Consider the following 27,334-nt stretch of genomic DNA (forward strand, 5'->3'; position numbering starts at 1 on the left):
TGGTCTAGTGTTGAGGCTAAAAACCCTACTTGAAAATTATCATATAAGAATGATTTTAAAAGGAAGCAGAGCATGCTTGGTGATTTTTTTCTTGCTGTTTCAGATGTATCTAGTCTTTTCATAGATAACACAGTAGGGGCACCTCGGTGACTCAGTTAAGCGCCTTACTCTTGATTTCAGTTCAGGTTGTGATCTCATGCCCATGAGACTGAGTCCTGTATCAGGCTCCGCACTGAGCGTGGAGCCTGCTTAAGATTCTCTCTCTTGTTCCCTCTGTCCTTATCCCCTGCTCACATGTGCTCTCTCTCAAACATTAATAAATAAATAAGGAAATACAGATAACATGCCATTTCAGAACAGTTTTAAAATGGGACAAATTCTGTTTAAATTTTGAGGTACAAGTAGGGGAAATCCTGGGAGAATTATAAAAGTAATATTTCTTCTACTTTCAAAGTAAAACATTTAGCCTTTATAGATACCATATCATCACATCAGAACTAATAAATAAGAGTAAGTATAAAGATAGCTTTACAGAATTACCATTGATATATACAGTAGTCTATTTATAAAAATTTACCTTTTAATAAATAACTGGGAATATAGGAACCATGTTCTATAAGAAAGAATCCAGGTGATGCCATAAAAACATGGCAGAGTAAGGAACTCTAAGAAGCTACCTTTCCACTGAAATAACTATTATGCAGGCAAAAACTATCATAAGCAACTTTTTCATAACTCTGAAATCTAAGAAAATACTTGCAACAAGCAGGGGAATGTTTAATGAAGAGAGAAGCTAGTAAATGTTGGCATTCCGGGAACTGTAACTGGCTGACCAATGAGATAATAACGGGAAAGGAACTTCAGGGGTCACACATGACAAAGAATACAGACTTTGTAAAAACAGTCTGGAAAAGTCACTAAACAAATGGATGACTGAAGCCCACAGCAAGCAATAATAGCAAACCTGGAAGGGGAGAAATCGGATTTCCAGAGTTTATAACACTGTAATATTTATTATGTCCAGTTTTTAATAAAAAGTTACAAAGCATATTAAGAAACAGAAAAAGTAAGGCCTATTCACAGAAAATGACAGAAAAATCTCTGAGGAAACCCAGGTATTAGATTTATTAAACAAAGACTTTAAATAAACTGCCTTAAATGTGCTCAAGGAAACCATGGACAAAAACTAACTGAGGAGTATGATATCTTAACAAACAGAACATACCAAAAAGGAAAAAGAGGGAACCAAATAGAAATTCTGGTACTGAAAAGTACAATAGCTAAAAGTAAAAATGTACAAGGGTTCAACAGCAGATTTGAGTAGGCAGAGGAACCAGTGAACTTAAAGATAGGATCATTGAAATTATCAAGTAGAGGAAAAGAAGCAAACAATGAAAAAGTCAACTTTTGGGACACCATAAATCATACCAACATATACATTAGGAAAGTCCCAGGGAAGTAGAGAAAGGGGCAGAAAGAATATTTAAAGAAATAATGGCTCCAAACTAACCAACTGATGAAATTTAAGAATCTATACATTTAAGAACTCCAAGTAAGAAATTCAGATCCACACCATGACATGTTATAATAAACGTTGAAAAGACAAAGAATCTTGAAAACAACAGAAAACTGACTTATCATACATCAGAAATCCTCAATAAGATCAAGAGCCTATTTCTAAGCAAAAACATTGAGGGTCAGAAGGCAGTGGAATGACATATTTTAAAGTGCTGAAAGAAAACAACAGTCAAGCAAGAATTCTATATCCAGCAAAATTATCTTCAAAAATGCAGGGAAATCAAGATATCCCCAGATAAAAGAAAGAGGAGTTTGTTGCTAGTAAACCTGTCTGGCAAGAAATGTTAGAGTTTTTAAGGTTTAAATGAAAGGACACTAGACACTAACTCAAACCTTTACAAAGAAATAAAGAAATAAAAGTAACTACACTGATAAATGTAAGAGCCAGCTTTATATATTTTTGTTATATAATCTACTTTAAAAAATAAATAAATAAATCCACTTTTCCCCCTATATGACTTAAAATAAAATGCGTAAAATAATTATAAATTTATGTTAATGAGCACAGAATATATACAGATACAATTTGTGACAACAACATAGAAGAAAATAGATCTGTATAGAAGCAATTTTTGTATGCTTCTGACAGTAAACTGTATCAATTCAACCTAGACTGTTATCAGTTTAGGATGTTAAATATAATCCCCAGGATGATGACATAAGAAAATGACAATATATGGAAAAGGAATTAAGAGAGGGAATCAAAACAGTACACTATAAAACAATCCATTAAATACAAAAGAAGGCAATGATGTAGGAGATGAGGAACAGAAAAAAATCAGACATACAGAAAATAGAACAATGGCAGATGTCTTTACATACAGTATTCACTTTAAATGTAAACGAATTAGTCACTAATAAAACGTAGAGATCTGAAAAATGGATTAATAAAATTGATCCAATTATATGCAGTGTACAGACACTCACTTTAGATCCACAGACATAAAAATGTTAAAAGAATTAAAGATATTCCATGGAAAAAAGAGCTGACGTGGTTATACTAACATCAGACAAAATCAGTAAAATGGTTAGAAGAGACAAAGAAAAACAGGACATATTGATGACATCGATAAAACGGTCAACTCATCAAGAAGGTGCAACAATTATAAACAACACATTAACAACACAGCTCCAAAATATTTGTAGTAAAAAATGACATAAATGGAGAAACAGACAGTTCTAAAATAATGGGGTCATCAATAACCCACTTTCAATAAATGAACTAAACAATTAAACAGGAGATGAATAAGAAAATGCAAGACTTGAGCAACATCATAAATGAATTAGATGTAACAGACGTACAAAGCTCACTCCACCACCAAGAGCAGAATACAAACTGCACATGACACATTCTCCAGAACTATATGTTAGATCAAAAAAACAACTTAAGCAATTTAGAGAGACTGAAATCATACAAACCAGTCACTATGGAATGAAACAAGATCAATAATAGAAGAAACACCAGAAGGTTCACAAGTATGTTGAAAATAATATGCTTTCTTTTTTGTTAAGTTTTTATTTAAATTTTTTTTTTTTTAACATTTATTTATTTTTGAGACAGAGAGAGAGAGAGCATGAACGGGGGGAGGGCCAGAGAGAGAGGGAGACACAGAATCTGAAGCAGGCTCCAGGCTCTGAGCTGTCAGCACAGAGCCTGATGCGGGGCTCGAACTCACGGACCGTGAGATCGCGACCTGAGTGAAGTCGGCCGCTCAACCGACTGAGCCACCCAGGCGCCCCTAAGTTTTTATTTAAATTCCGGTTAGTTTATATAGTATAGTATTAGTTTCAGGAGTAGAATTTAGTGATTCATCACTTACATATAACACCCAATGCTCATCACAACAAGTGCCCTCCTTAATACCCATCACCCATCTAACCCATCACCCACCCACATCCCATCCAGCAACCCTCAGTTCATTCTCTATAGGTAAGAGTCTGTTTCTTGGTCTGTTTCTCTTTTTTTCTTCGTTTGTTGTGTTTCTTAAATTCCACATATGAGTGAAATCATATGGTATGTGTCTTTCTCTGACTTATTCCACTTAGCATAATATATTCCAGCTCCATCCACGTCATTGCAAATAGCAAATTTCATTTAAAAAAAAAGTTATTTATTTAAATAATCTCTACACCCCACGTGCGGCTCGAACTCATGACCCTGAGATCAAAAGTCCACATGCTCTTCTGACTGAGCCAGCCAAACACCCAAAGATTTCATTCATTTTGGTGGCTGAATAATATTCCACTGTGTGTGTGTGGTATCTTCTTTTTCCATTCATCAGTTGATGTACATGGGGTTCTTTCCACAATTTGGCTACTGTTGATAAGGCTGCTGTAAACATCAGGCTGCATATATTCCTTTGAAGCAGTATTTTTGCATCCTTTAGGAAAATACCTAGTAGTGTAATGGCTGGGTCATAGGGTAGTTGTATCTTTAACCTTTTGAGCAAACTCCATACTGTGTTCCAGAGTGGCTGCACCAGTTTGCATTCCTACCAACAGTGTAAGAAGGTTCCCCCTTCTCCACTTCCTTGACAACATCTTTTGTTTCCAGTGTTGTTAGTCTGAGCCATTCTGACAGGTGTGAGGTGGTATCTCATTGTAGTTTTGATGTGTATTTCCTTGATGATGAGTGATGTTGAGCATCTTTTCATGTGTCTGTTAGCCATCTGGATGTCTTCATTGGAAAAATGTCTATTCATGTCTTCTGCTCATTTATTAACTGGATTATTTGTTTTTTGGGTGTTGAGTTTGATTAAGTTCATTATAGATTTTAGATACTAATCCTTTGTTGGATATGTCATTCGCAAATATCTTCTCCCATTCTAAAGACTGTCTTTTAGTTTTTTTGACTACTTCCTTTGCTGTGCAGAAGCTTTTTATCTTGATAAAGTCTCAATAGTTCATTTTTGCTTTTGTTTCCCTTGCCTCCAGAGATGTATCTAGTAAGAAGTTGCTACAGTTGATGTCAAAGAGATTAAAATAACATATTCTTTAAAAAAAAAACAACAAGGAGTCAAAGAAGAAATCACAAGGGAGATTAGAAAAAATGCATTGAGACAAATAAAAATGAACAACAACCAAAACTTAAAGGATTCTGCAAAAGCAGTACTCAGAAAAATTTTAGTTGTAAATGCCTATGTAAAAAAAGGAGAAAGATCTCTTGGGGGATCTGACTTTTTTTTTTTCAATGTTTTATTTAATTGAGAGAGAGAGAGAGAGAGAGAGAGAGAGAGAGAGAGAGAACGAACAAGAGAAAACAAGCGGGGAGAGGGGCACACAGAAAGAGGAAGACACAGAATCGGAAACAGGCTCCAGGCTCCGAACTGTCAGCACAGAGCCAATGTCGGGCTCCAGCTTGTAAACTGCAAGATCATAACCTGAGCCAAAGTCTGTCGCTTACTGACTGAGCCACCCAGGCACCCCATAAGCATCCAGCTCTTGATCCTGGCTCAGGTCATGATCTTGTAGTTCAAGTTCAAGTCCTATATTGGACTCTGTACTAATGGTGCAGAGCCCACTTGGGATTCTGTCTCTCTTCCTCTCTGCCCCTTTCCCTCTTGTGTTCTCTCTTTCAAAATAAATAAACAAACTTAAAAAGAGAGAAAGAGAAAGGTCTCAAATCGATAGCCCAGCTGTCACCCTAAGGAACTAGGAAAAAAGAGCAAACTAAGCCCAGAGCTTAGTTTGGAAAGAAACAACCGTAAGGAAAGAAACAACAGAGATTAGAGTAGCAGATAAACAAAATTAAGAATAGAAAATTAATAGCGAAATTAACAAAACCAATAAATACTTTTTAAAAAAGAATCAACAAAATTGACAAATCTTTTAGCAGACTAAGGGGAAAAAACAGAAGACACAAATCAGAAATGAAAGTAGTCAAACTTCAAGCTGTAGTCCTAAGCTATAATCATCAAGACAGTACAGTACTGTCACAAAAACAGACACTCAAATCAATGGAACAAAATAGAGAATCCAGAAATGGACCCACAAATGTATGGCCAACTAATCTTTGACAAAGCAGGAAAGAATGTTCAATGGAATAAAGACAGTCTCTTCAGGAAGTGGTGCTGGGAAAACTGGACAGCAACATGCAGAAAAATGAACCTGGACTACTTCCTCACACCATACACAAAAATAAACTCAAGATGGATGAAAGACCTAAATGTAAGACAGGAAGCCATCAAAATCCACGAAGCCAAAACCTCTTTAACCTTGGCCACAGCAACTTCTTACTCAACATGTCTCTGGAGTCAAGGGAAACAAAAGCAAAAATCAACTCTTGGGACCTCAAAAAATAAAGCGCTTCTGCACAGTGAAGGAAACAATCAGCAAAACTATAAGGCAACCAACGGAATGGGAGAAGATATTTGCAAACGACATATCAGGTAAAGAGTTGAGTATCCAAAATCTATAAAGAACTTATCAAACTCAACACCCACCCCCCCAAAAAATATCCAGTGAAGAAATGGGCAAAAGACATGAATAGACACTTCTCCAAAGACTACATCCACATGGCCAACCAACACATGAAAAAATGTTCCACATCACTCATCATCAGGGAAATACAAATCAAAACCACAATGAGATACCACCTCACACCTGTCAGAATGGCTAACATTAATAACTCAGGCAACAATAGATGTTGGTGAAGATGTGGAGAAAGAGGATCTCTTTTTGCACTGCTGGTGGGAATGCAAACTGGTGCAGCCACTCTGGAAAACAGTATGGAGGTTCCTCAAAAAGTTAAAAATAGAACTACCCTATGATCCAACAACTGCACTACCAGGTATTTATCCAAGAGATATGGGCATGCTGTTTCAAAGGGGCACATGCATCCCAATGTTTATAGCAGCACTATCAACAATAGCCAAAGTATGGAAAGAACCCAAATATCCATCGATGGATGAATGGATAAAGAAGAGGTGGTATATACATACAATGGAGTATTACTCAGCAATCAAAAGAATGAAATCTTCCATTTGCAACTACGTGGATGGAGCTAGAGGGTATTATGCTAAGCGAAATTAGAGAAAGACAAATATCGTATGACTTCACTCATATGAGGACCTTAAGAGACAAAACAGATGAACATAAGGGAAGGGAAACAAAAATAATATAAAAACAGGGAGGAGGACAAAAACATAAGAGACTCAAATATGGAGAACAGACAGAGGGTTACTGGAGGCAGTATGGGAAGAGGGATGGGCTAAATGGGTAAGGGGCATTTTAAAGAATCAACTCCTGAAATACTGTTGCACTATTTGCTAACTTGGATGTAAATTAAAAAAAATAAATTAAATAAAAACAAAAAACAAACAAAAAAAAGTTTTATAGCAGAAGGAAAAAAAAATAAATGAAAGTAGGGACACAATTACCAACCTTTTACAAAGAGTGAATAAGATCAGGAAGCTCATGGAATATCTGCGAAAATTCAAGCTATTTTGTACCCTGCGACCACACCATCAAGGAAGAGATGGTGAAGATTAATTGCCATTATAACTTGTAGATATGTAAGTGGTAAAACTACGAAAAGAAGTAGTATTTGGAAAAGGTATGCAATACTGCTAAAGAAAATTGGAGTGTCAAAAAAGTTAAAAAGAATTATAACTATTACATAATTTTTAAAAGCTTAGCAGGTCAGAGAGGTCAGTTCACAATAAAAGTATTCTTGGTATTTTAGGGGTGGGAAGTAAAGAAGGGGTAGGAAGAGGGAAAGGGAAGCAGAGAACAATAAGTTCTACAGACTTCAATTTTTCTTTCTTTCCTCCTTTTTTTTTTTTTTTTAACAATAACTATAAAATAGGAGCCATTAGGATTAGGAAAAGATAGCAAAGTGTTTATGTTAAATCTAAGTACACCATAGCAAAATCACAGATAATATAGATTTTTAAAAAGATAGAGAGGGGCGCCTGGGTGGCTCAGTCGGTTAAGCGTCTGACTTCAGCTCAGGTCATGATCTCACGGTTTGTGGGTTTGAGCCCTCCATCGTGCTCTGTGCTGACAGCTCAGAGCCTGGAGCCTGCTTTGGATTCTGTGTCTCCCTCTCTCTCTGCCCCTCCCCCGCTGATGCTCTGTCTCTATCTCTCAAAAATAAACATTAAAAAAATTTTTTAAAAAGATAGAGAAATAACACTAATACTAATAAAATTACCTAATTATAGAAATTCTTTAAAGTTTGATTTAAATCAATAAAGTAATTCATTTTACCTGTTCTTTAAATTAATATAAACAGTTACATTAAGGAGCTATAACAATATCATAAAATGCCATTGATTTGGACTCCCCAATTCCACTAGAAGAACTTTTGTTGGTTTGACCACTGATGTTTTCCTAGTGCCTGAAATAGAATAGTACTCAGAATATAGCAGATGTTCAGTATTTGTTGACTAGGTTACCCCCTCTCCTAATTAATACTAGTTTTTCAGTACACTAAATGAAATATGTCCTCCCTACTGTTTAGAGCGATTTACTCCGTGGTTATTGTATGGTTATTTATGTATCATTTCACTCTGAAAAATAATTTAAACCAATATGAAAGATACTTTGTTATTTTCTTCAATCGCCTTTTAAATTTTCTTCAGATTATAATTGTATCTGTAAGCTTTCAGCTTTCTTTTGTTTTTTTTTTTTTCAATGTTTATTTTTTTGGGGACAGAGAGAGACAGAGCATGAACGGGGGAGGGGCAGAGAGAGAGGGAAACACAGAATCGGAAACAGGCTCCAGGCTCTGAGCCATCAGCCCAGAACCTGACGCGGGGCTCAAACTCGCGGACCGCGAGATAGTGACCTGGCTGAAGTCGGACGCTTAACCGACTGAGCCACCCAGGTGCCCCGCTTTCAGCTTTCTTAAACTTCTAAGAGCATAGCTTGAAAAAAAAACCCACAAAATTTTTCAGTGCAACGATTCCATCATCCCACTGTCTTCATCCTGGTCTTTACATCAGTTTCTCATGCAGCGTAAAGACAATAATCATGTCACATTTACTTGTCAGGAGGAGGAGGTTCTCTATTTCCCAGTATATAACTATTAATAAATTCTGAGGGTCAAGATGTGCCTGTAGCTTTTCCACATAGCAGGTCGTTCAGTGTCATTCTTTGTAGTAGTATAATTTTTTTAATTCCTCCAAGAATTTATTTCCCCTTTTCCCTCTCAGTCAACTGTATAGCCTGTATACAGTGTATGTGCTGTACCTGAAGGCAATATAACTGTTACTTTAAAAATATTTGATAACTAGGATATTTCACTAATGTTGGCAAAACTACAAACTGCTTCTTCAAAATTAACAAGATTCATTTCTTCTAAGCTTTCCCTCACAGTCTCAACTACACAGGGAGTCATTAAGAAAAGTATGTACTACCTATTTAATTTGTAACTGTTTCTAAAACCACACAGCTGAATTTATTTCCATTATTACTGTTTACTGTTACTGCTACAGCAGGAAGTTAGGAACTGGTATATATTATCCTTTCTGTGAACAGGGAAAAAATTCCTGAGACTTCAACAGGAAAAAGATGAATGCTTGGCCTTCCAAATCCACAAAAAGATGTTGGTCAACTTTGGCACCATTATAATTTTTAGTCCATTATGTTAAACAAGGTTTTCTGTGAATCATTTATAATTTTAACTTTTTTTTTTAAGTAGGGCAATGTCCTAACCTGACTGAAAATGAACTTCTTGCACACTACATATTTTCATTTCTGAACTGCAAGCTGCAAATCTGATGGAATCAAGTATACTGTAATTTCCTGTATCTACATACAAATTAAATTCTGGTATTTATCAATAATAGAACTTTATATTTTATATTTTAAGTTTAGTAAAAACAAGATAACTTGTCCTTTCACAGGAAATATATTTTAATTTAAATTACCCTTTATTAACGTTCTTCACAATGAGATATTTTAATACTAAGACAAAAGGCAATTCAACAAAGATCAAATATCAAAGCATGACTGCTGAGCCTAATTCCACCTCATTTATAGAATATTTCATCTTGGTATCTCAAATGGGATATAAAAGAAGTAGCAATACTATTTTCCCAATATTATCAAATAGTCTCTCTCTAATTAGGGTAGGATAATATACATAACCACATCTGTGTACTTTAGATTTTTATTATACACATATATTAGCATGGAAGTTTCAACAGATTATTTACTACAACTACTTTTGAATATCCACTGTATTGTTCAAGAAAAAAATAACTTACTGTCTCTGAGTGTTTCCCAAGCCCACTGATCATTTTTGAAGAAAAGATGTCGTTTGATTTCTTCCACACCATTTCGTCCTAATCTCACCTCTCTGAATAGAGGGAGAGAAAAAAGTTACTAATCATTTAAGATATTATTATAACCTGTCCAGATATCTTTGTGGACATAATGCTAAAATCTGTGCATGATGATAAAAATAGTTTTATGTCACCTTGAAATTACATTGGTTGTCAGTGTAATTTTCAGCTGAAATTTAAAAACTAGTTGAAGACAGAATCCTGAAGAATTTTTAAAAATATGTATGAGGGGGTGTCTGGGTGGCTCAGTCGGTTAAGTGTCCAGCTCTTGATTTTGGCTCAACTCAGGTAATGCTCTCACGGTTGGTGGGTTCAAGCCCTGCATTGGGCTCTGTGCTGTCAGCTTGGGATTCTCTCTCTGCCCCTCCCGCTTGTGCTCTCTCTCTCAAAATAAACTTAAAAATTCATACATATATATATATATATATATGTATATATATATATATATATGAAAAACACAGACTTGTTGATACTCGATGACTTTTCTATTGACAACAAAAATACTGATAAATCACTTGCCTTGCTTCATTAGTATCATGAATAAAACAATGCATTTTCTTTTTTTTAATGTTATTCATTTTTTAGAGAGAGAGAGACAGAGCATGAGCAGGGGAGGGGCAGACAGAAAGGGAGACAGGGAATCCAAAGCACACTCCAAACTCTGAGCTGTCAGCACAGAGCCCGACATGGGCTAGAACTCACAAACTGCAAGATCATGACCTAAGCCAAAGTCGGGTGCCCAACCAACTAGTTCACCCAGGTGCCCCATAATACAGTGAATTTTCTTGATAGATTTTCAAAATAGTGGTAGTTATACATTTTTTGCAACCAAGAACTTTACACCAAAAGCTCAGAAAGACATCTTAAATTTAAAATTTCCATTTAATGCCCTATTATAAATATTTGTGACCAGTCAAAAACCAATGACAACTAATTTTTGACATTACTACAAAACTGAGTTTTAATGGGACAAATTACTGACTCCTGGCCTCTTAGGTGTACACAGAGATAAAATGTTTAAAAATGTGCCTTTAGCTGATTTGGAAAGGAGAACTCAACAACTTCTGTTCTCTACTAGAGTGCTTATAAACAAGAATACCCCAAATTCCAAAATTTTTCATGAGTTAAAAGATAAATTGCTTTTGATATAATGTGACATCTTTTTAAGAAGCTTTCACTGGGGTGCCTGGGTGGCTCAGTCAGGTAAGCCTCTGACTTCGGCTCAGGTCATGATCTCCCAGTTCGTAGATTCAAGCCCCACGTCAGGCTCTGTGCTGATAGCTCAGAGCCTAGAATCTGCTTTGGATTCTGTGTCTCCCTCTCTCTCTGCCCCTCCCCTGCTCACACTTTGTCTCTCTGTCTCTCAAAAATAAATAAACATGGGGTGCCTGGGTGGCTCAGTCGGTTGACAGTCTGACTTTCGCTCAGGTCATGATCTTGCAGTTTGTGGGTTCGAGCCCTGCATCGGGCTCTGGGCTGATGGCTTGGGAGTCCGGAGCCTGCCTCAAATTCTGTTTCTCTCTCTCTCTTTCTCTCTCTCTCTCTCTCTCTGACTCCCCTGCTCACGCTCGCTTGCTCTCTCTCTCTCTCTCAAGAATTAAAAAAAAAATTTTTTTTTTTAAAAGAAGCTTTCACTGACTCTCCCAGGCTGGATCAGGAAACTTCTCCATGGTTGTATGGCACATAAACAGTATTAAACTCAGATCCCCGCGTCAGGCTCTGTGCTGACAGCTCAGAGTTTGGAGCCTGCCTTGGATTGTGTGTCTCCCTCTCTCTCTGCCCCTCCCCGACTCATGCTCTGTCTCAGAAATAAACCTCAATTTTTTTTAAAAAAAATAAATAAACATTAAAAAAAAATTGTTTTTTAAAAAAAGGTTTCACTGACTCCCCCAGGCCAGATCAGGGAAACTGTCCATGGTTCTATGGCATATAAACAGTACTAAACTCAGAATACTTATCTCTCTGTACAATAAATGTCTCATTCGCTTGTCTATTTCCTCCAAAGGACTATGATGTAGTGAACAGTGGATGTGTATCTTTTTCATTTCTTTATCCCCAGCACCTAACGTACAGCATAGTACTTATAGAGTACATATATTAAATGTAAAAATTCGAAAGACTGTACATGTCAAGCTCTAAAGGAAAAAATGAAGGACAGTAAGTTTATTTTAATTATAATGAATTTAAAATTGAAACATATCTAAAAGCACTAGGCCTCCCAAATATTTAAGTTAACAATATATAAACATAAATATCAAACATAATCTTAGTAAGTCATTTGGTTCATGCTTAAAAAAGTATACCATAAGGGTACACAAAATATGCCATTTGTTTCTAAAACACATACATGCATATACATTTATAAAAAGGCTTACTGAATCAGAAAGACATCATACCAATGACCATCTCTAGAGGAAAGGAGGTAGGAAATACATACTTCTTTACAGCTTTGCACTATTTACTTAATTTCAACAAATATACAGTCATACATAATTAAATCTTTTTTTCCAGCTCTGAGGTACATTTGGCAAAATCTTAAGATATGTAGAGTATAAAGTGATGTTTTGACATTGTGAAAGAACTCTCCCATTGAGTTAATTAATACATCTACCACTTCACATATTTACCCTTTGGTGGGGCGGGGGGGGGGGGTGGTAAGAACATTTAAATTCTACTCTCTTAGCAGATTTCAACTATACAATACTGCATTATCTTAAACAGTATCAAATGGAAGATGCATCATTTTCCCATCACTAAGAAATAAATGTTCCCAATTAAATGAATATATGCCATTGACTAGAAGATGTATTCTAATTTCAGAGATGTTAACATGTATTTAAAAAACCCTCAGGGGGTGCCTGGGTGGCTCAGTCGGTTAAGCGTCCGACTTCAGCTCAGGTCACGATCTCACGGTCCGTGAGTTCGAGCCCTGCGTCGGGCTCTGGGCTGATGGCTCAGAGCCTGGAGCCTGCTTCCGATTCTGTGTCTCCCTCTCTCTCTGCCCCTGCCCCATTCATGCTCTGTCTCTCTCTGTCTCAAAAATAAATAAACGTTAAAAAAAAAAATTAAAAAAAAAAAAACCCTCAGACTCAAGAAAATGTAATTTTTATACTTAACCAAGGTAAAAATTCAACAATGAAATTTAAAAAAATCATCTAGTCTAGCCATCAGAAAAGAGCATTATTTCAAATTCTGAGGTAACACAAGTGACTTGAGATCCAGAAAAGCCATCTAGAATATCATAAAATATTAGATTTCACTGTCATGAATGATTTGGGGAATGGTTATATTTTTATTTCAATAGTTCAAATATAGGAGCTCAGATACAGACCTCAAATGTTGAGCAGCAAAATGAGAATTTCCTTAGAATAAAGTTCAATGTTAAGACTATTTACCTGTCAGTAAGGAAGGCACAAATAAGATTTTTTGCTTCTTTTGATATATCATTATCATCAGGGAAAGTAAGTGAATTTTTATGGTTCATAATCTTACTATAAGTTCCAACCAGAGAATCTGCATAAAAAGGTGTATCACCTGAAAAATTGATAGGGAAACAAAAGAAAAATAAATAAATAAGATACATTAAAAAAATCAGTTTCAAAGGAAAAGAGTCAATATTACCTGTATAAGGATTACTACATATGCATTAAAGACATACTTAATATATATACATAAAAGAAAACATATCACAAAGTTGCTTTAAGCTTCTAAATAGCTTTTAAAAACATACAAAGCACGTTTGGATCAGTTTGCTTCCTACAAACAAAATTAATATTGCTTAATGTAACAAATATTTTATTAGAAGAAGCAAAATGGCTAAGTTTTGGAATGAACAACTATGTTAGAGGTACACAAAATTCTCCTTTACTCACCTACAAGCATTTCATATAAAAATACCCCAACTGACCACCAGTCACATTCTCGTCCATAATAACCATCACCACCTTGAGATTTTAATACTTCAGGGGAAATGTAATCAGGTGTTCCAACTGCTGTATCACATCGTACCATACCTTCCTAAAAAGAATGGCAGTTCAACTTTTGAATTAGGATACAAATATAAAGCCTCAATTATTTAAAAGGACTTTCCTAATAAAACCTGTAGAATTCTAAATCTTTGGGCTATAAGATATATTAAAACCTAATGCAAACTTGATAAAAATGAACACACTCTAATCACATATACATATTATATATGTAATATATTTGTAATATGCGTATGTGTGGATACATCAGTGATTTTTACTTTGTAATAATACTCACTAGGAAGACACACTGCCAAACAGTTGTGCTAATATAATGACTTCATCTTAACAACAGAGAACAACTATATAAGCCAATGCAAACAGATTGAGGAACTGATAGGATGATCATTTGATAACATTAATATATAAAGGTTGATTTAATTATATATATATTTTTGCTAAAATAGTTGTTCAATTTAATTCTGCTTGAAACCGTGAAGAAAACATTCAAGAATTGACTGTACAAATATAAAATGGGGAAGCATGTGTAAAAGAAAAGGGTGCAATAGCATTGAGCACACTGAATATCTACTTAATATGCATTTTAACTCTCCAAAACCCCCCCCCCCAAAACTAAATGCAAAAACTATACATATCTGTTACTTATTTTAGCTGGTATTAACACAAAAGAATTACAATTAAATGTTCACACAAAAGTTCTATGTAGTATTTTCTTCTAACCAAAATAATTCTCCTTTTGAAATAATAAGTACGATTTTTTGATATTGTTCTGTGTTAAGTTTCAAAGAATATAAACTGTTTCAACTGAAACAAAGTAAGCGTACTTGCTACTTCAGCTATAAATGTTATTTATTATGTAAGTAATGAGGATGGTATCTTTAAAGATTGACTCCCAAAATAGGTAGTAAGATCTTTTACATGTTCTCAGAAGGCTAAGTAAAACACTAAAAAATACACATATCACTGATATCCAATTTTTATGAAAGTCTAATTTTAACACTGGTCTTAGTATTTAGTGACTAATTCCATTTCTAGTTACCAGTAGTAGTGTATATTACAGAGTTGTTATAAAGGATTTAATAAACCTGGCAATGAACACTTACCTTAAATACAGAGAAAAATATAAATCACTTACAAGTTACTAACACAAAATAGAAACCATGCATCTATTTCAACAATTAAGACAGGTCACACCAATTCTGTACAAGACCAGCTATGGTTAGTACATTCTTATAACATTTTTCTAAAAAGCATCTATCTTGAAATGGCAAAAACTAAATTAAAATCTATTTAACCTTATTCATCTTCATACAAGTACCAAAATCTGCTAACTTCAAATGTCCAGATTTATCCAGCAGCATGTTATCAGGCTTCACATCTCTGAGGGGGAAAACAAAAACAGTAGAGTGTTTCTAAAACTGGTCAGACACTGATCAAAATTTTATGAGGCAGTTATTTTAGGCCATGTATCTTTACTCATTATAGATAAGGCCATTTCTGATCCCTAGGTGTTTCTATCACATCTATAAATTGAACTTCAGGAGGGAAACTCCTTTACATGTTAATGCCTCAGAGAAGGACATTTAATATTCCCTTTTATTAAAATTTGAATTTGATTCTTACAAAGCGGAAGGCAAACCATGAGAGAGAATAACCATAAAAAACATTACACTCAGACATAAAAGTAACTGAAACACATTTTTCAACATAAATATATAAATAACCCCAGGACTCGGTCTAAATCATGCTCATTTTTGTTATCACTAGCACTTGGCACAGCAACTGCATTGGATTCAAGCAGTGTTTGCAGAAATGAAATTGTTCTTCTAACTAACAAATAAATATGATTTATTCACTAATTAAAAGCAAATTGATTTATGTATTTAAAATTTTGCATAAAAAACTAATCAAAAGCAATTTAATTTGTGTACAAAATTTAAAGTGTTTAACTCTCTGGCACATACCTCAGAAAACCAGCTTGTAATTTTTATTTTTCAGAACACCAGATAAAAGCTATGTAATCAGATTAAGGGACATTAAAGAATACATTTATATTAAGCTGAAATAATAACACTATGAATTTCAAAGTTTTAAATTCTGAAATACCACTTATGTCACATGAGAGGGGAAGAGGTGGATTTCAAGTAGGAAATGCTAATCAAATTAAGTTTAAGTAATTTTCAGCCTCCCCCTTCAACAAATGAAAAAATTTAAAGCATTTTTATCTTTACCTATGAATGAAACCCATGGAATGGATTGCATCCAATGCAAGAACTACTTCTGCAGTGTAGAATCGTGCCCATTTTTCAGGCACATCATAGTTGCTCATTAAGTTTACAAGATCTCCACCAGGCATGTACTCCATCACCATGTAGAGATAACGATCATCTTGGAATGCATAAAAAAGCTATTCAAATACAGGAAAAAAAATCATTAAGCAAAACTGTTTCATTAAAAAAATGGCAAAAATACTAAGATTTAATTAAAATAATCAAATTGCAGTAATTATAGTGCTCTTTAAAAAAAAGACACACACAAGCATAAATACCACAAAGACCCTTGCATATTCAAAGGAATTATTAACTGTGATTATTTCTTTTTTTTTTTTAAAGTTTTTAAATGTTTTTATTTATTTTTGAGACAGAGACAGAGCATGAGCAGGGGAGGGGTGGATAGAGGGGGAGACACAGAATCCAAAGCAGGCTCCAGGCTCTGGGCTGCCAGCACAGAGCCCGATGCAGGGCTCGAACCCACAGAGTGTGAGATCATGACCCGAGCCGAAGTCGGACACTCAACCGACTGAGCCACCCAGGCACCCCTAACTGTGGTTATTTTTAAGGAGTTGGAAACTTTTTTCTCTATATGTTGCTATACTAATTAAATTTTATACAGAGAGAATTTTTTAAAAATTATAATACTTTCAAGTCTCCTAAGCAAGGAAATATTGTGATTCTGACTTAACATGTGCTTTGGTGAGGTCTACTGCTAAATTTATGCTAATACCACAATTCTCAAGAAGTCTAAAAAAACGATTACAGCCTCAGCTGTCCATTAGCTGTGTGACAGGGCAATCTGTTTAACCTCCTTAAGTCTCTGTCACTACAATCTCTTCCAGAAAAATTTAAGGGACTATATAAACTTGTTTGACTTTTATACCTGCTGCTAGGTCAAAGACTGGACCTAGCAGTGGCAGTTTGTAAGTGCTTAAAAATGTCTAATGAAGAGAAGCATAAATTAATCTATAAATTGGAGGCATATCAATAAGGATTAACTACCTTTCAGAGTTGTTAAAAAGATTAGTGAATGTAGAACATAATCGGTACAACAGATGCTCAATAAGTAAGAGCAGTCAATAAGAGGAGGAGCAGTAACAACTAACAAGCAGGAAGAGGACAACAGCTAGAGTTAAGCAGGAAGAGTGAGGTCCATTGATATGAAATTCACAAGAATACCAAGCATAAATATAATTTCTTATTTGACCAGCGCTGAAGTTAAAAAAAGAGCAAATTTACAAAAGAACATTTTAAATGAGTAAACACAAGAAGATTAGAATCAAACTAAAAATAAAGCCCTAGAGAAAATGATACCTTATTTACACAGACGTTTGACTTAAAATCTTTGTTTCATTTTTTCAGTAGTGTTTAATGATTTTAGTTACCAATTTAGTTATTTTAATTTAAAAAGATATTTTAGGGAAGGATAAGAAACTAAGCGGCATCTCATGGCTATCCCAAATTAAAGGATACAATTTGTCATTTGGGCACCATAATTAAAGAAACAATGTTGATTTGGTAGCAGTGGTTCTCAACCAGAGGAAATAACTCTCTTCTGACACCACCCCCCCCCCCCACCACCCAAGTAAACATTCAACAGTATCTAAACACAATTTCTGTTGTTGCAAATGGTATGTGGGCTGGGGAGGGCTGCTACTGGCAGCACCTGGGTAGAAGCCAGTGATGCTGCTAAAAATCTGATCATGTACAGGACAGCCCCAACAACGAAAGACTATCTGGCCCAAAATGTCAATAATACTGAGCCTGAAAATCCCTGCTCCATACAACTGATAAAAATAGAGCAGACATTTCAGGCATAAAAAGCCACATGTAAATCTTAAACATTTTCCATATTCTCTTTATTCCAATTACTAGTATGCTTCTTTAGGATACTCCACTATATACTGTAAATTAATAAATCACAAAATTCATATTAGTAATTTAGAAATGATTAGTCTACCAGCAGTTTTTCTTCTTTTAAAACCAGAAGATGATTTACTTACCCCATATGTCTTTACATAAGAACCCCCAATACATAAGACAAAAAAAATATGGAGTCGCTCTAGTTGAGGTAGAAACAGAAAACCCAGAATTATAACCTACCCAAATTCCTGCTTGTCCCCATGACTTCACCTGAGGTATCTCCATAGTTGGAAAAAACAATCTAAGGCAATTTCCACATTTTTGACCAAGGGAATTGAGGCCCAGAGATGTATGTCTTGGCCACAGCTTCATAGACAGGTCTTTGACAGTTAAGACTAGAACCTATAACTACTGACTTCTACTGTATTTTTCTTTCTACTGAAAACCCTACAGCCAATACAAGATTATTTGAAGGCCCACCTTAACTCACCTTTCCTTCATTTTCCCATTCCTTCCTCTCCACAAAGTAAGAGAGACAAATAGAGGAACAGATGGTTAAATAAAAGAAAAGGATCTCATATTTGGGGAACAAACTTAAATTTCAATATTAAATAAAAGTATCCTCTTATAAGATAATAATGTACGACTTCCCCCAAATCAAAGCAGATTAGTTAAGTTTTCTAATATTTAAAGTCTATAGGCACATAATTATTTTGCTTTGGCTTTTCTTCCTAGAGACAACCCAATAAAATTAAATTTTATGATTAAAAAATGATATATTAGACAATTCTGTAATCAATAATAAATTCTCTATTACTCTTCTAAAAAACAATCTAAGCTTCTCACATACATTTAGTTACAAGCTCATAAAGCAATAATGAAGTAGAAGCAAAATCATACCTGAACGACCCAAGGACTGTTAGCAAAAGCCATGATGTCTCTTTCTTCCCAGAAAAAAGCAGAATCAGATCTCTTAATCATTTCAAATTTACTAAGAAGCTTCATAGCATATACCTTCCTGGTAGATTTATGCCTTACCTTTAAAATTGAAAATGGAAAATAATAACCCTTTTGTTAACAATTAAAGCTCAGGATTTACCAGAACAATTTACCAAATTATTTTAACAACTTGTTAAATAATATTACTGTTCTAGCTACTTTTATTTTGTCTCTTCTGCTGAATTATCCCAATTAGATAATCTCAAGGCTTCAATTACCAGAAGCAAGTCATGTTAGAAAAAATCTTTATTCCCTACATTATGACACACTCCATCTCCTCTACCCGGTTATGCATGCTGCTTTCTATTTATAAAACTTATGATTCCACAGCATTTTAGAAGTCTAATATTACAAGTATAGATTTCTCTTCTGATGTCTGAAACCTCTTCTCTACCCATGGATGCTTGGGGAAAATATTTCATATTATCTGCTGTACTTGACTCTAGGCTTTTTCACATCTTTGGCAAGACTATCTAAAATAATTTAAAGCAACAATTTTATAAAAAAAACAATACCATCCCAAATAATATATGTTAAACACACAAATGTATTTTTTAATTTTAAAGTTATCGTTTTGTTTTGTTTTTAAAGTAGGTTTCACATCCAACACAGAGCCCAGCATGGAGCCCAGCACGGAGTCCAACTGGGATGAGACCTGAGCTGGGATCAAGAGTTGGATGCTTAACCGACTGAGCCACCCAGGCGTCCCTAAAGTTATTGGTTTTTAATTTCATTAAAATAACCTACCAATTGAACTTCTCCAAATGCACCTCTACCAATCACCTTCACTACTTCATAATCTTCAGCTTTCATTCGTAAATCTCTAATTTTATTTATTGTGTCTTTATCTGTATGAAAAGAAAAGTTTATAATTTTAAATCATTGAAGCATTACAGGCAAGTTCTTGAAAAACAAAAAAATTCATTGAGAACTATTTTATAGTAAAATGTAAACTTATAAAAGAGCAATGTTCAATGTATTAAGGATTGTTTTAAATAAATTCTGAAATGACTTCATTCTATTAAAATATTTTCATTAAAATCTAACTTGAGAAATGTTTCAGAAAATAAATATACTACTAACACACACTAAGGAAAATTAGTTAAGTACACAACAAATTTGAATTGAGGGATCACAAGTAAATACTTTAGATTAATGAAATAAAATTTTCTTTTTATCAAGTAAGTTTTGATGATCCAAGAAGATGTAAATAAGATATCCAAGAAAAACATGCAAAAAAAAAAAATCACTTATATCAATACATTTCTCTATGTGAATTCTCTATTTGAATTTAGTTTTTAACTTAAAACACAGTGGGAATCTCTGCAATTATTTATATAAAACTGTCATGCTACAAACTACAATAATTTACAAATCCCCACTGGATAGATATTCTAATTCCTAATTTGGTCATAGATTAAAATAGGGCTATTTTAATCCACATGGGTCAACACTGGCATGAGATTACATGGAAAAGCTTCACATTTCAACGTGTACAAATACAGAACAGCTATTAAAATGAAGTTCTAGTTCTTAATAAAAACTCCATGATATTCTCATCTTTCTTTTTAAATGCACATTTAAACTCAAGTGTTTGTGCACATTATGACCAATAAACACATGCAACAGAAACCAAATTTTTACACAGGGATAACATAAGTACATTTAATTTTAGGTTACATATCTACTGCAAGATGCATCAGAAAGATACAGGCAGTAATCAAATATACTGCACAATTATTTATGTCTATCATACAGGCTCTTTAGAATCACTGTAGATATAGAAGGATGACTTTAAAACATATTTCCTCCTCTTAAGGAGTCCAACCTCTAGCAAATGAAACAGAAATAAACAACGGAAAAAAAGTACAAACAACAACAAAAAAGCTGTAAGGAGGATAAGCAGTTTGTAGAGCACTAAGAAAGATGCCTAACCCCAACCTGCCTGGGAGGGAGGTGGCTAGAAAGGACTTTCTGGAGATAACACCTGAAACAAGTCTAAAATGAAACAATGCCATTAGCCAGGTGGGGAGAAGAAAAGAAAGAATACTATAGGCAGATGGGTAATATAAGCAAAGGCACAGAGGAACTACATAGAAGAAAGTTCTGTGTTGCTTAAGTATCAAGTTTGTGACAAGGGTTCAAAGGAGGCACTGTAGAACCCCAAACTGCTTAAGGAGCTTGAACTTTACCTGTAGACCAGTAGCTATAAAACTTTAATCATCAAAAATCCTTCTCACAATAAAATTTAAAGCAACTCAATATGTAAAATAGATAAAAGAAATTGCCCTGCTTCAGGAGGGTAGTGGTGTGGTGGTGGGGATATCAGAGAGGGGCTGGAGCCTCATCTACTTTGAATTCTTCCATAATGCAGTCCCTGAGAGTCCTGTGGGATCTGTTGGGAGCGGAGACACATCATGAAAGGAAATAAGGCAGATAAACACAGTTAAATTTACATTTCAGCTAACCCACTCTGGAAAATATGTAAAAAGATGAACTGGATAAGGACAATACTGGAAGTGGATAGAATTTTAAGAGTACTGTAATGCTCCAGATGAAAGTTAGAAGAATTCTGAACCAGGATGTGTTATATAATAGGCTGTGGAGTTGAGAAAGGATCCCTAGCTCTGGTTATATGAGGTTTAGAGCAATAAAAAGGCTACAAAGTCTGTTGCTGGAGCTCAGAAAATATATCTGCTGCAAATTTATATGGGAATGATGATCTTGCTTCCTGTTTTAATTTCTGACAGCACAGGAAGTATATAAAGCAGCTTGATTCATGATTCAAACATTAGTTGTCAGAATGACTTTATTAATTTACATATGGCATAGTAAGCGCTGTTTTGCCTGTTAATTTTAGGTTATATTCATTAAGAAACATTACCAAGTCTGGGACAAAAACTAACTTCCAAAATTAATCAGTGTTTAATGGAAACTCAGTGACAATTGAACATGGCTCTTCTCACTTAGAAAAACCTTCATCTTGTCTGTCTTAGATAGCTCATACTACCATACAAAATACCATAGACTGGGTGCTTTAAACAACATTCATTTATTTTCTCACAGTTCTAAAGGCTGGAAGTCCAAGATCAGGGGACCAACGTGTAATTTCTGGTGAGGCCTCTCTTCTTCGTTTGTTGGCAGCTGCCATTTCTCTGTGTGTTCACTTGATCTCATGTGTGAGACAAGGTTAAGGACACCAACCTATCTTATCAGAGCCCCACCCTAATGGCCTCATTTAACCTTAATTGCCTCCTTATCGGCCCTATCTCCAAATACAGCCATTGGGGTTTAAGGCTTTGACAAAATAAATGGCGGGGGGGGGGGGGGGGGGGGGGGAATGGGACTACACAAAATTTAGTCTGTAACAATCTTTTTTAAAAAATCACAACTAAACATCACCACTGCTAAGCAATCAACTTGCTTTATACTAAGATAAATTGGATGTTCAGTTCCAATTTCTAACAAAAATTTACAGAATTGATGATGTAAGTCCACAAGAAAGAATGATGTACCACTTACACTGTGGTAAAATAACATATGATAGATTCAGATATTTTCCACAAAGTACCTGCTGATGTATAATAAAATAAATAAATATAGGCTTCAACCACCTTGCTGTTTGCACAAGCTTTGTCAATTTGTCCAACTAAGCCTTTTTCTGTACCATACGTAATTTTAACTACTATCACTTGTAACACACCTTAGCAGACTCCATTTCTAACTGTACCTGTTATTTTCTCATCTTTCTTTAAAAATATTCTTGCCTATACTTGTTCCATGCAGACTACACAGAGAGGATAATTCTTTAGTTACTCCAAACTCAGCACTGACTCCTAAAATAAACACGAATCAAGGAAAATCACTCAGAATTGTTCGTCTTATTTTTTAATTGACTATTGATGTTGCTCTCAATGACCTCAATTCTTTGAGCAAGTGTTCTTGCCAAAAAGCTAATAGTCTTAAGGAAATTTTTCTCTCTATACAATATTTTTATTTTTTATTTTTGTTGCTGCTGCAAACACTCACCATTGGTGAACAGCTTTCCCTGTTTGGCTAACAAGCCACTCATAGACTAATGTAAGGTCACAGCCTCATTCCTTTTTATTTATGTGAATAAAATTCTGTAATTAGATATTCCATTTCAAATTTTCTTTTTTTTCTGACTATTTTTGCTTTCCTGTGATTTGGGAATATGACGATGAGGGCTGACTCTGGTAATGTCAATATATATAATTTCAGCACAGCTACAGTATCACTGCATAATAAACAATGCTTTGCCATTTAACTTCACAAAATAATCCACACTTGACTGTGCCTCAAAATGGTAACATTCAAAGTTCACTTTTCTCTTTTTTGACACAATGGGGTATGCACTGGTAAAAAAAAAAAATAAAATAAAATGCTGTCGTATGGTGATACACATTAAACTCTGTTCAGCTGTAACTGTATCACTGTGATTTAGCTGAGTAGCCACGTGAAGCAATAACAATGTCCTGTAGGAATTCTGTCTGGACTACTCAATTCAGACACTGTAGCACAAAAACAGTCACAGATAATACAAAAAAGAATGAATGTGGCTATGTCCCAATAAAACTTTATTTTATGGGCACTGAAATCTGAATTTCATACAATTTGTATATGTCATATTTTCCTTCTTTCGAACTTTTATCAATCATTTAAAAAATATAAAAAATATTCTTACCTCATGGGGCATACAAAAACAGGTGGTGGGCCAGATTTTTCCTGTGAGCTATAGTCTGCCAACCAGTGCTCTAATAGAAACCCAGCTCCCCACTAAGAACACTGCTTCCCTTGCAGCTCTCAAGTGGTGACCTTTATCCTCCCCCACACATGTCTTATACCCCTGGCCCTGAAGATGGAACAGAAGAACTGCTATCTCTACATCTCCCACCCTAAATCTGCCAGCTTTGATTTTCATGTTATATGTTAGGTTATATCTCTCACTACCTCTCATTACTGATGTAAGCTACCTCTCTTGGGTCATCAATCTCATTGCTAGACAATTTTAGTTCCCGGTTTACTGACCTCTCCAACATTCACCGGTTTTAATTCCTAAGATTTTAATATTTCCATAGATGACACTTCTAATAACCTGGCCTCTCAATACCTTTAAACTTCTCTCCTTTACTATGTATATATATATACATACACATATACATACACTATATACAGACAGCTTCTCTTTCTTATCTCCCCAAATTACATTACATGGTCATTTATTACAATCACTCACTTGCATACATCTTTAATGCCTTCTTGGCTCTCTTCTGCTTCATTGTCCTTAGTTTGTCAAAATCATAATCCTAGTTAAATCCAATTCTCCAACTAACTCTTGTTAGTACCCATGCAGTTAAGTAAGTCTGGATGAATACATAAAATCATATTGACTGATCCCACTTTAAATTCATAATCACAAACATAAAGCTGGCCCCTAATTCTGCTTGGCATTCACACTTCACTAGTCTGTTCACTCTCCCATTCTGCTGGAGACCATATTTTACATTTTCTTCCCTCTTCTCAAACCTCACACAGCTCTCCCATTGATCCTCATTCATAGCTAAGACCTTTTTGGCTACCACTCTGAAGCAAATGAAACCATCAAGAAAACTGCCACAGATTTGTCACCACACACACACCTATATATTTAAATGTCAGCATGGGCACTCGTATATTTGGGCACCTTTACTACAGAATACTGTTATTTTATACCAATCTCTTCACCAGTGATGTCACACTCTTTTTTACTAGTTCAGGGACATTGCTTCAGCAATACTACCCTTTTTCTCTTGAATCATTAAGTTTCCGCCTTCCTAACCAGATCCTATGGTTAGATCATGCTACTTTCATTCTCATCTTAAATCTCTTCATCCCATTTCTCTCACCAGCTACTGTCCCATTATTCAACTCCACTACAGCAAATACCCTCAAATGTTGTCTCTCCTCTCAGTTTCTAAATCTTTCTTCATATTTGCTCTTAAATCCACTCTAGGTGGGCTATGGCCATTACCTTTCTATCAAAGCTGCTCGTCAAAGTCTCAGACTACCAACATGTTGTTAAATCCAATGACAAATTCTCAGTCCTTATCCTGACGTAACAGCAGCTTTTGACAGTTTGGTCCATCTCTGCTGGTTTACTTTTTTACTCAACTCCCACATTCTTCCAATAACACTACGGATGTTTTTTCAAACTCAATGGCTACATCTCAGTTGCCTTTACTGGCTCTTCCTCCTCTCCCAGAGTTCTTAACACTGAGCATTTCAAGGCCCAGTCTTTCATAGTGTTTTCTTCTCTATATTTATTTCTTTGGGGGCTTTAAAAGCCATCTACATGTCAACAAATTTTTATTGATTTATTGATTGGTAGTCCAGATGTCTCTCTTAAGCTTCAGATTTATATATTCAAATTGCTTACAAAACATATCTACTTGGGTAACACACCTCTCAAATTTAATGTGCATGAAACTTGAAGAGATGGTTTGATCCAAAACCTCTACTTGGGATCTTCCTATTTCCACTGATAGTTCAATTTTGCTAAAGCCTAGATAGCGCATTCTTGACTCCTTTTTTTCCTTACATACCACATCCTATCATTCAGAAAAATATGCTAGCTCTACCTTTGAAACATTATCTCCAACTTTTCACTCTCTATACTGCTTGCTAACATGCTGGACTAAGCCACTATCATCTCTTCCTCAGATTACTATAATTGCTTCTTAACTGATTTCCCTGTGTCTTTCCTTGCCTCTCCATAGTTTATTCTTAACCCTGGGTGATATTCTTAAAAACACAAGTCAGAGCATGTCACTCCTCTGCTCAAAACTCTCTAATGTCTTGCCATCTCAGTCAGAGCAAAAGTCAAAGATCTTACAAGACTCTACACGACCCAGCCTACCTATTTCCTTACTTCTCTGACATTATCCTACTATTCTCTTACTTGCTCAATCCTCTCCAGCCACAATGGCTTCTTCCTTGCTGCTTCTCAAACATGTCAGGTATATTCTGCTCTTAAAGCCTTCACACTGGCTATTCCTCTGTATATCATGCCCTTCCCTCAAACATCTGCTTGGTTAGTTCTCTCAAGTACTTCAATGATTTTCTCAAATGTCATTTTTTAGTGAGTACCACTCTAGTTACCTTATCTAAAACTGCAAAAGTCTCAAAACTTCCAATCCTTCTTACAGTGTTCTATTTTTTCCTATAATAAATATCAACTTCTTTGTTCTTTACTGAATTTATTTCATATAAAATTATAAGTTTGGTAAGCCCACATTAATTCTAAGACCAATAAATAGGATTATGTAACCATTAGACCCTTTTACCAATATCTGATTGTCTACTGTGTTGAGTCAAGTGATGCTGGCAGAAAGCTAAGATTCAGAGAAGTGAAATATTGCTCCACAGCACAGTAAGCAAAAAATGAAATAGGCAAATTGAGTCACAAATACACACCATAAATCTTGACAGGCCACTAACTAGCTAATCCATCTCTAAATAATCACAAGTTGCCAAAAGAGACAGAAAGTTTTACAATTTATAGTTTCAGGATTCCAACAATTCAAAAAGATTTCAATCTTATACAGTCTTCAATCTAACTTTCTAGCAATCAAATGGATGATTTTTCTTAAGGATCTTAAAAAAAAAAAAAAAGACCACGCTTCATATCCAGTGAATTCTACTAGAAATTTGCCCTAAGGAAGTTAGATATAATGTGGAACCAAGATTTTTACAATGTTTTTTAAAATGTAAATATTAAATAATTTTACATACATATAATGGAGTATCAGGTGACATTTAAAATTGTGTTGTTAAAAGAATAATCATATAGAACAATAGTCAACATACAATGTTGAGCAAAGAAACAATAAACAACTGCGCAAATATATAAACACAAATACATAATCGGTATGTGTAAACAGAAAAGACCAGAAGGAACTACACCAAAACAAAAATTATAGTCACTTCTGAGTGCAGTGTGATTTCAGAGTATTTTATTACTCACATATTTCAAGTTTTCTATAATTACTATTGCTTTCTACTGAGAAAAAGACATATTTGCCTAGTCTAGGATCCAAGATTATAAACTGCACCATAATTTTATGTACCGCTACAGACTGTAAGACACATCCCAATTGCTAAATAAGTTTTTTTTAATATCAGGACGGGGGCACCTGGGTGGCTCAATTGGTTAAGTGTCCGACTTTGGCTCCAGGTCATGATCTTGCAGATCATGATTTCGAGCCCTGTATCCAGCTCTGTGCTGACAGTGTCGAGCCTGGAGCCTGCATTCGATTCAGTGTCTCCCTCTCTCTCTGCCCCTCCC

General features: G+C 35.0%; 1 protein-coding gene across 1 annotated transcript in view; it reads right to left on the reverse strand.

Annotated features, from left to right (window-relative positions):
- Positions 1–27,334, reverse strand: part of ROCK1 (Rho associated coiled-coil containing protein kinase 1) — a 164,318-nt gene that overhangs the window by 84,904 nt on the left and 52,080 nt on the right. Inside the window, 7 exon segments of the mRNA XM_043558427.1 lie at positions 9,792–9,883; positions 13,265–13,403; positions 13,742–13,886; positions 15,151–15,235; positions 16,087–16,262; positions 18,892–19,029; positions 19,738–19,838. Coding sequence (XP_043414362.1) covers positions 9,792–9,883; positions 13,265–13,403; positions 13,742–13,886; positions 15,151–15,235; positions 16,087–16,262; positions 18,892–19,029; positions 19,738–19,838 — 876 coding nt within the window.

Source organism: Prionailurus bengalensis, chromosome D3, assembly GCF_016509475.1.
Source record: "Prionailurus bengalensis isolate Pbe53 chromosome D3, Fcat_Pben_1.1_paternal_pri, whole genome shotgun sequence".
Lineage (NCBI taxonomy): Eukaryota > Metazoa > Chordata > Mammalia > Carnivora > Felidae > Prionailurus > Prionailurus bengalensis.